General features: G+C 42.5%; 1 protein-coding gene across 1 annotated transcript; it reads right to left on the minus strand.

Moving 5' to 3' along the window:
• Positions 1 to 7,302: 7,302 nt before the first annotated feature.
• LOC125316288 lies at positions 7,303 to 7,875 on the minus strand. The gene has a single exon (XM_048284296.1). The coding sequence runs from the start codon at positions 7,873 to 7,875 to the stop codon at positions 7,303 to 7,305; it is 573 nt and encodes a 190-aa protein (XP_048140253.1).
• Between the last annotated feature and the right edge of the window lie 1,702 nt (positions 7,876 to 9,577).

Consider the following 9,577-nt stretch of genomic DNA (forward strand, 5'->3'; position numbering starts at 1 on the left):
AACATATGGGCCCTCATAATTTGGAGTGAATTTACCAGCGGGATGCGCAACGCTTGGCAATGTCTTTCTCACACCGAGATCATCTACCTCAAAGTATCTAGGCTTAACCTTGCGGTCGAACGATTTAGCTACTCTCTTCTGATAACTCTGGACATGACAAATAGCTTTCGGACATTTTTCGTCAATTAGATTCAGCTGTTAACACCTATGTTGTATCCATTTAGCTTCAGAAAGTTTGACTTACGGTAGTACCCTCAAGGATGGGATCTCCATTTCGACAAGTAAAGCTGCTTCCATACCATAAACCAGGGAATAAGGAGTTGCTCCAATTGAAGTTCGGATCGAAGTTCGATAAACCATTAATGCAAAGGGTAGCCTCTCATGCCAATCCCTGTAATTTTCTGCAGTCTTTGACAGTATCTTTTTGATGTTGTTATTTTGCTGCTTCAACTGCTCCATTCATCTACCGGCGATAAAGGGACGAGTTAAGATGTCGAATGCCAAAGTGATCTAGCAGATCATCCACAATCTTGTTATTCAGATTGGATAATTGCTTGGAGAGACCCATGGCAAGAGATTATATCTTTCTTAACAAATCTTGCTACATTTTTTGCAATAATGTTTGCGTAAGAATTGGCCTCAATCCACTTGGTGAAATGATCAATCGCCACCGGAATGAAGTGATGACCATTCGAAGCAGCTGGGTTTATTGGCCGGATCATATCTATCCTCCATACATCTAGCATTGATGAAACGATCGCGCGTGTTGACTACGGTCTGACTCCATGGTTATCCAATGATGACCGAGTCGCATAATTTTCTTTGCAAGGAGATGACCATTCATGTGAGGCCCACATACTCCTTCGTGAATCTCTTTCATGAGTATGTTCACTTCTTTGGCATCTACACTCCCGAGCAATACCGAATCAAATGATCTTTTATATAGCGTTTGACCGCTCAAAAAGAACTTGGTAGCTATCTTGGCCATATACTTCTCATCTCCGGCTTGACTCCCTTCGGGAAATTCTCTTTTCGGGATATAGTTCTTGATATCGTGATACCATGGTTCGTCGTCGAATTCTTCTTCTATCAGCATGCGATAAGTTGGGTGGGTGATCACGTCGATTCTCGGAGGTTTTATATCGAGCCCATTCGTCACCTATAACATAGAGGCTAATGTTGCTAAGGCGTCTGTGAAATAGTTTTGTGTTCTAGGCAAGTATTTGAAAGATATTTCTTCGAATTCAAAAGCCAGTTCTTCTAGAAACTCATGATACGGGATGAGTTTGGAATCCTTCGTTTTCCATTCTCCTTGAGTTTGAAGGAGAATTAGCATGGAGTCGCCATAGACCTGTAATTTTTGCACCTTCATGGAAATGGCTAATTGCTAGCCTAGGATACACACTTCATACTCTGATATGTTATTGGTACATGGAAATACCAAGTTTTCAGTAACCGGGTAGTGTTGACCTTCTAGGGATATCAAGATCGCCCTAGTACCAGCTTCCGATAGGTTAACCACACCATCAAAATACATGGTCCATTTGTCTTTCATTTGGAATTGCCTCTATCTCGAGAGCTTTCGCTAGCGGATACGCTATAGCGCGTCCCTTAACAGATTTTTGAGGTGAACTTATTATGTCGAATTCTGATAGCATTACTTGCCACTTGGCTAGTTTCCCAATCAAAGTTGGTTTCTCTAGCAGGTACTTGATCAAATCGTTTTCCGTCACCAATTAAATGTGATGATGCATGGTGTACTGTCTCAATCTGCGGAGTACCCAAACTGTTGCAACACATGTCCTTTCAACGGGGGAGTAGTTCATTTCTGAAACGGTGAACTTCTTACTCGGATAGTAAATGGCTCTTTCTTTTCCATCTTTATGATTAGTTTGCGCCAGCAATGCTCCTAATGATTCTTGATGAATCGTTAAGTATAAAGCCAACGGGTATTCGAGAATTGGCGGTACTAGTACCGGTAGGGAAATCAAATACTGTTTGATCTTTTCCAACGCCCGATGACATTCAGCATCCCTAACCACCTTGGCACCTTTCTTCAAAAGTTTGAAAAATGGTCTAGCTATATCAAAGAGTTGGCATATAAACCTGGCGATGTAGTTTAATTTTCCCGGAAGGCTTCTCACCTGTTTAGCCATTGAGGGAGCGGCTATTTCGAGAATAGCTTTTATTTTAGAAGGGTATACTTCAATGCCCTCATTATCGACCATGAATCCGAGAAACTTTCCGGATCTTGCCCCGAATATGCATTTATTGGGGTATAACCTCAGCTTATACTTTCTCAAGCATTCAAACAGTTTTCTTAATACTTGGATGTGATCTTCTCCGAGTCTGGATTTGGCAATCATATCTTCAACATACACCTAGATCTCTTTGTGTATCGTATCATGAAACAAAGTCACCATGGCCTTTTGATACGTTGCACCGGCATTTCTTAATCCAAAAGGCATAACCTTGTAACAAAAGTTTCCCCAAGGGGTTGTGAATGAGGTTTTAGCCTTATCTTCTATCTTCATTAGTATTTGATTGTACCCAAAGAATCCATCCATAAACAAAAACAACTCAAACCCCACTGTGCTATCGACCATTACGTCAATGTGTGGTAGTGGAAAGTCATCTTTTGGGCTCGCTTTATTCAAATCCCAATAGTCTATGCACACTTGAACTTTTCCATCTTTTTTTATAACGGGGATAATATTGGCAATCCAATGCGAATAGGGAATCGCTTCAATAAAGCCAACTTTAAGAAGTTTCATCACTTCCTCCTTAATCTTGTCCAAGAGCTCAGGCTTCCTTGTTCTGCACAATTGCTTTACTAGTTTGAACTCTGGATTGGTGGGTAACGCATGTTCCACAATATTAGGGTCGAGTCCTGGCATATCCGCATATGACCATGCAAAAATGTCTTGATATTCTTTGAGCAGCTCGGTAATCCTCAATGCATCCGGCTGCGATAAATGTCCTCCAATTTTCACTTCTTTGACATTTTCAGATTCTCCAATATTGACAATAACAAGCTCTTCTTCGGTGGGAGGCTTAGATTCTTTGAAATTAACCCAATCCCTCCCGATGGCCATCTGACCCTCATCTTCTTCCTCTATATCGCAAGAATAATCTCCCCGATGATCCGAGTCGCATAATAACCTAGCATGCATGTTTGGGATGATATGCCCGAAATGTCATGAAAATGGTCATTTTATTTCATATAGGAGAATACAATTGATGATTCTACGAAAGATCCTTTTTTGTTTTTAAAAACATTTTAAAATCAAAAGATCTAGAAAGGGGAACTAGTCCTCATATCCTCGGACATCCTTATCCCTAGAAGATTATTTGAAAATTAGGAAGCATATGGTAAATCGGGCTTCAAGCTTCGATTCACGAAGATGAGTGTCATCATTAGATTGATTTGTTATTCCACATGTCCTTAATGAAACATGAAAGGTTTTATTGGATGTAAAAAGGACAGCATTACAAAGTATGCTATTTGAACCATCGGTCGGAGGTCCAAAGGCATTTTTTTTTTACATTCAAAGTAAAAATACAAAATCGAAATGTAATAGCATAACGGAATAGAAATGCAGTAGTGTAATCAAAGATGCAGGTAGTGAAAAAACGTAGAGAAGATCTCTTTACTCAATGACATCTTCATTTGCATTAAGCCACTCGATTATAACATTAACAATGTTGTCCTCGATAAATGGATTAGTTAGGTCTGGATCTGTCGCAGGGGGCGCCATTTCATCCGCCAACCATTTGGAATCCTTAGAAAAAAACTGGTTCAATCGATTGTCGAATATTTTGGCTTTGCCTTTCCAAGTGTGAGAGCCAATAAAAGAACCACCTCGGCCTCCTTGGCATCCTTGGCTTTCGTGGCTTTTGTCGTTGCCTCGGCCTCGACCTCCATAGTGATTTTTCGGGGTGACGGGATTGTTGCTATCAACTCCAAACCCTAGTCCGATCCCGTGTTCATTTGACTCGAGCTGTAAAGGCGCGCGAATCCCTTAGCCAAATTTGCCGAGATCGCTCCCTAGAAGATACCCATAAGCCAATAACATTTTTGTTGGTAGAGCAACAAACTCGGAAAGAGTAGGAACCCTTAGCTTGGTCTCGGCTGGTGTATGGACCACAACCACTAGTTCCAAGGAATGATAGCTCACTTCTTCTTTGGTTTCGGGCTCTATGTAGGGGATGGCACTGCTCCGATAAGACAGGAGATCTACCTCACCGTGGATGGTAACAATTTTCCCATCTACTACGAATCACACTTTCTAATGTAGGCTTGAAGGGACAGCACCAGCTACATGAATCCATGGCCTTCCTAACAGAAATCCAAAAGCACTTGGAAGGTCCATTACTTTGAACTCAATAGAGAACTTGGTCGGGCCTATGAGGACGTCAAGTTCGATCTCCCCAACCACAATTTTCCTCATTCCATCAATAGCTCTAACAGTTGCCTTAGAGGTTCGAATCATTTCTTCTTGTATTCCCAAGTTCCTAAAGGTAGCCAGAGGGTAAATATTGAAAGCGGATCTATTATCTATCAACATGTGGGCTACTCGCTTCCCATGACAATGTACGGTAATATATAACGCCTTGTTGTGCACTCACCCTTCCATGGGAAAGTCTTCATCCGAGAAGCTTATTTGGTCTTTCAGCATGATCGCACCAACAAAGTTCTCCAACTGAGTCTCATCAATCGTCTTGGGGACATGTAACTCGTTCAACACCTTCAAGAGAGCTTTTTTGTGCTTTTCTGAATTAATGAACAAATCGAGTAAAGAGATCCGGGCTGGCATTTCCCTCAACTATTCTATCACTTCAAATTTGCTTGTCTTGATGATGGATAAAAGTTTTTCACCGTCGTCTTTAGATACCTCCTTCTTTTCGGGTTCGGCCTCCCGTAGGGCATAGAATCTACCGGATCTCATCAAAGCATCTATTTCTCCGGTCCCATAATTCCAATGGACCGCTTTGGGATTATATTCTCCTACATGAGGGACTTTAATCACCACGGGCATCACTTTCTCCATTTTGACCCTTGGTTCATCCTTTGTCTCATCATCGGAAAAATAAATCATGACCGGTTTGATTGGACGATCATCATTATTGTTGTAGTTATTGACTTTATCCATTCTAATTATAACGGGGGCTACAGTCCTAATCATCCCAATCAAATCATCTAGATCTTCCGAATTATATTCGTGTTCGGATTCTTGATAATGCACATCATGCCTCCGAACGATCGATGAGGTTCCTTGATCTGAGGCGATCTCACTAGCTCTTTCGCGTGAGGATTCAGCTTACGTGCCTCGGATTTTTTCGGTCAGTAAATTCTTTTCAATTTCTTTCCCAACTCACATCTGATGAGAAAAAGAGTGGTAAGTTAAGGGAAACCTTTACTCGAAAAATTCATGTGGGAGGGGCTTCAAAAAGTACCCTACCAATTCTTTTTCGATCATAGGGGAATAAACTTGCGAACTTCGTATCCTCCATTTGTATGCATATGATCCCAGTTCTTCATTCTCCTCCTTGGTTATCCGGGTCAAATCAGCCCTTGTAAAGAGCGCTTCAAGACAAGCGAGTTTTCGTGAAGTAAATTATTCGGCAGCTTGATTGACGGTGGGCGTAACGTCAGCTGAAGCTAAAAAGTTAAGAAGTTCTTTCGTTTCCGTCAACAACGTGGTCAAGTCTTCGAATTGGCGACCCGGTCTCATCATTCTCCTACTTTGTTTATGAATTCGAGTATCGAGTTCTATAGAATGTGTATCACTAGTTATCCGCAATCGACCTACCGTCACCGGTTGTCGAGCTAAATCTTCCAACTCATGCGAGAAGTCAGCCACACGTTTTTCCATACAAGATAATCACTCCATAACCTCTGTATTATTTGCAAGCCTTGAATCTTTCGGAGGGGGTACAACTTCAGCAATGTCATCTACTACGTCCGCCTCGGTAAGTTCATCCATTCCTCCCCATCCATCCGGTATGATATTCTCGGCCTTTAAGAAGAAGTCGGGAGGAGCAAAGTATTTAACTTTGAAATTGTACATCCTTGAATCTTCACCCAAGTTGTCCACGATTTCACCCTTTTCTTGGGCTTCCAAAATGAATCTTTGATAGCCCGGGCGCATCTTCTCAGCCTTCAGGTCATCTTCATCAACTTCGGGTTCGGGATTTGTAATCAACTCCAAATCACCTACCAAACTTTCATGAGGAACCCTTCGGGAATCACCTTGCTTGGTTTTGATCATAAACCGATCCCAATCTAAATTCACAGAGGCAAGAACCCCTTCAAATGTCTCATCGGTGACGCCTGCAACTATCCCCAGGCTCAACAATTTGGCGATGCATAACATTTTTTGTTCTATCGATATTTCCCCTTTATTTGGGCAAGAAGACGCAATTGCTAAAATTTCGTGTAATTTGTTTATGTTCACCTTGAGTTCTAGGCGATTCTCTTCTTCTCTATCAAAAATCATCCCTACCACTTGGTGATCGGGGAGTGGATTCTACTGTACATTAGACACCGTCTTGTCAAATTCCACTAGATGGTTATCAATAAGAGCTTGTACCCCGAGCTTCAAAATGTAACAGTTGTCAACATTGTATCCTCTCTCCCCCATATGGTAGACACATGATTGGCTCTCATCATATCCAAGGAACTTTGTCCGGGTTTGGCCTTGGCAGCTCTTTCACAACTAAGCACTCCTCTAGCAGCATCGGAAGCGGTTTTGACAATAGCCTGGGGAGCGGCGTGAACCGCTTAAGAGGGGGCTTCTTCCTTGGTTCTTGTGTCTTTTGTGTCGACCACGACGATCTTCCGTGTGTCGGGTTGGAGTTCAAGAATTATTTAGGCTTTGGTGGGTTCGGTACAAAAGCAATATCGACCCCTGCCCTACTTTCCTTCCTCAATGAATACCGGCATCTCACCGGCGCTTCTGGAGCTTTCTTCTCTCTCATGGCCCATTCCGGCCTTTCCGCAACTTTTATCGGGTGGACAAACGTCTAGCACTCCGATGTATTTAACTTGTCAAAGTACTCGTATGGGAGTGCTTTTGGAAACAAGTCAACTAACTCATCTTCTGGGATAGAGGGCTTGACTTGCGTCGCCGGGGCTTGCCACCTCTGGGCATATGTGCGGATTGCCTCGTTCTTCCCTTTCACGGTTCTAAGTAAGTCTTCTCGAGTATGGGCGGTGGTAGTGTTAAATTTGTATTGATGTAGAAAGTCTTCAGCTAAATCCTCCCAGCCATCATAATCTTCTAAGTTTAACTTAATGAACTAGGCTAGAGTAGCACCTACCAAGCTCTCCTGAAACGTGTTCATGAGGAGTGCGACATAGTCCGAGTAATGCGCCATCTTGCGCAGATAATATTTCGGATGAGCACGGGAACAGACTGTCCCATTGTATTTCCCGACAAACTCCGGTTCTTTATAATCTGGTGGTACTTCAATTTTTGCAAACGGGGAGATCTTATCGAATCGGGCCAGCTCATATCCTTGATTGCTTAGGCACTTTTCAATCTTGGCCAATCTCTTGGCCCCTTCTTCTGTCTTAACTACGGATTTTCCTTTCTCTTCCTTCTCTAGGTTGATAACCACGGGCGGCGCCTTAGGTTGAGGATTAACATGCGGGGTTTGAGTAACTTCAAGAATCGGATGGGCATCTTCGGGTTGCCCCTTATCAGTAGTATTAGCAGATGATGGATAGGCGGAATTGTTCGGATCTGGTATTGCCAACTGTTTCGCATGAAAAGCTTCTAGCAAAGCTTTCATCTCTGTTATCATCGAAACCGGTGAGTTTACTTGTGTTTCAAGAACACTAACTCTCGGACTTAGTTCTTCCTGTTCCATTTTGGTCCTCAAACGAGTTCTAATACGGCTTCTTGGCTGTTCCGTGATTAAGAACCACACGTTTCAAAGAATAAATATAAAGTAAGAATCATGAAAGGAAACAATAATGAAGTGCTAAATTCTTTTAATTGCATGTTTTCTTTTGATTAATGAGAGAAAGGACTATAACATGAGCCCTAGCCTCATACAAGTAGTTCTTTCTTTTCATTCTCCGAGAGAAATCATGTAATTAAAAGAAACGTAATCCGTGGCAAGAGTTTTAATGATGCCAAAAGGAGTGCATCGCATGTACATATATGCAAATCAAATGAGTCAATTACAAGTAAAGCATCTCAAAAAGTGTTCAAAATGCTAATACAAGTAATGTTGGTATAACCTAAACTTGATGGAGTACTCTTGTCCAAGTCTGGGACGTTTAGGGTCTAAGGTACTCTCAATATCCAAGAAGGAGTCAAGTTCCTCAATCCGAGACTCCCCATCTCCGTGATAAGCCGGCGATCCCATATCCTCCGGTATATAAGGTTCCACTCCGGGCACGTGAGGGATAATGTATTCTGGCACGTATGGCTCAATAAAGCTGCGTCTAGCTATCTTGAAATGGCGGATATACTCAGATGAGGCCCCTATAAAGGTTCATCTCGTCGGTCATGTCGTCCAGCCACTCTATATCTTCGGTCCGGGATTTCTTCGGTGAGTCCTTGATGTACTCGACTTTGGCCTCGAACAACTCCTTCTCTTTGCCTTTGAGAACCTCCTTTGGCATGTCAAAAGAGAAGACCCTTGGTCTCGGTAGCGTCGGAATCTCTTGTAAAGCCCCAAATTGCCTGATGACCCTCATCGGATAATATGCGATAGCTCCAGTAAAGCCAAGTAATGGAACGGGATCTCCATCATTGCAAATAAGTCGGGCCTTGTGCAGCCTTGGCCATTTAAACCGCCATTGGAGTCGTTCCGGTTTCAAGGTTCTAAGGAATTCTTTCCAATCCTTACAGTTGAACTTAGGGACTCGTGTATGAATTCGAACAAAGGTTCTAAAGGGATTGGTATGAGGACTAATCTCAATGAAACCCATACGGAGGTTGAACTGTTTGATGTGGGAAGTAAACCACATATACAGAAATAACTAGAACCTCTAAAGATTCCCTTGTTTTTAACCCGAAAGCGGTTTAGGGACATGAAAGTTTCTGCTAAAATCAAGTTGGAGTAATCCCATTCACAACAGACTTGTCTAACTACCACAACCATAATAGGATCAAAAGTGGTGGTGGAAATGAGAAATAATACAAAGCTAAAGAAAGCTAAGATAAAACTCTACTCGACTCGGTCCCCTTATCTACGGGAAGGTTTGAGAACCTATTTATGAGAAAAGAAAGGGAAACACGCCCTCAATTACTCTTGGCATTTAGGGCTATCTCGTAGAGGTTGGTATCTAGGAATTCAGCTAATGAGCTAAGGGGTTCATATCCTATTAGGGGTTGGACAAGACGGGGCGTAAATTCTACTCCGATGGCGGCACTATACTCCTCTAGAATAGGGGTGATCTTGAGTTCTTCCATGTTGAATGTAGCGGTGGTCGGATCCCAAAACTGCGCCATGGCTTGGACGAAAGTGGGAGGGCATTCAATCTTGATCAAGTCAAGCGGATACCCAATCGTGCTTTGGCGTATGTTTGATTTACTTCACCCATGTTCTCCCACCAGGC

This window comes from Rhodamnia argentea, chromosome 8 (assembly GCF_020921035.1).
Source record: "Rhodamnia argentea isolate NSW1041297 chromosome 8, ASM2092103v1, whole genome shotgun sequence".
Classification (NCBI taxonomy): domain Eukaryota; kingdom Viridiplantae; phylum Streptophyta; class Magnoliopsida; order Myrtales; family Myrtaceae; genus Rhodamnia; species Rhodamnia argentea.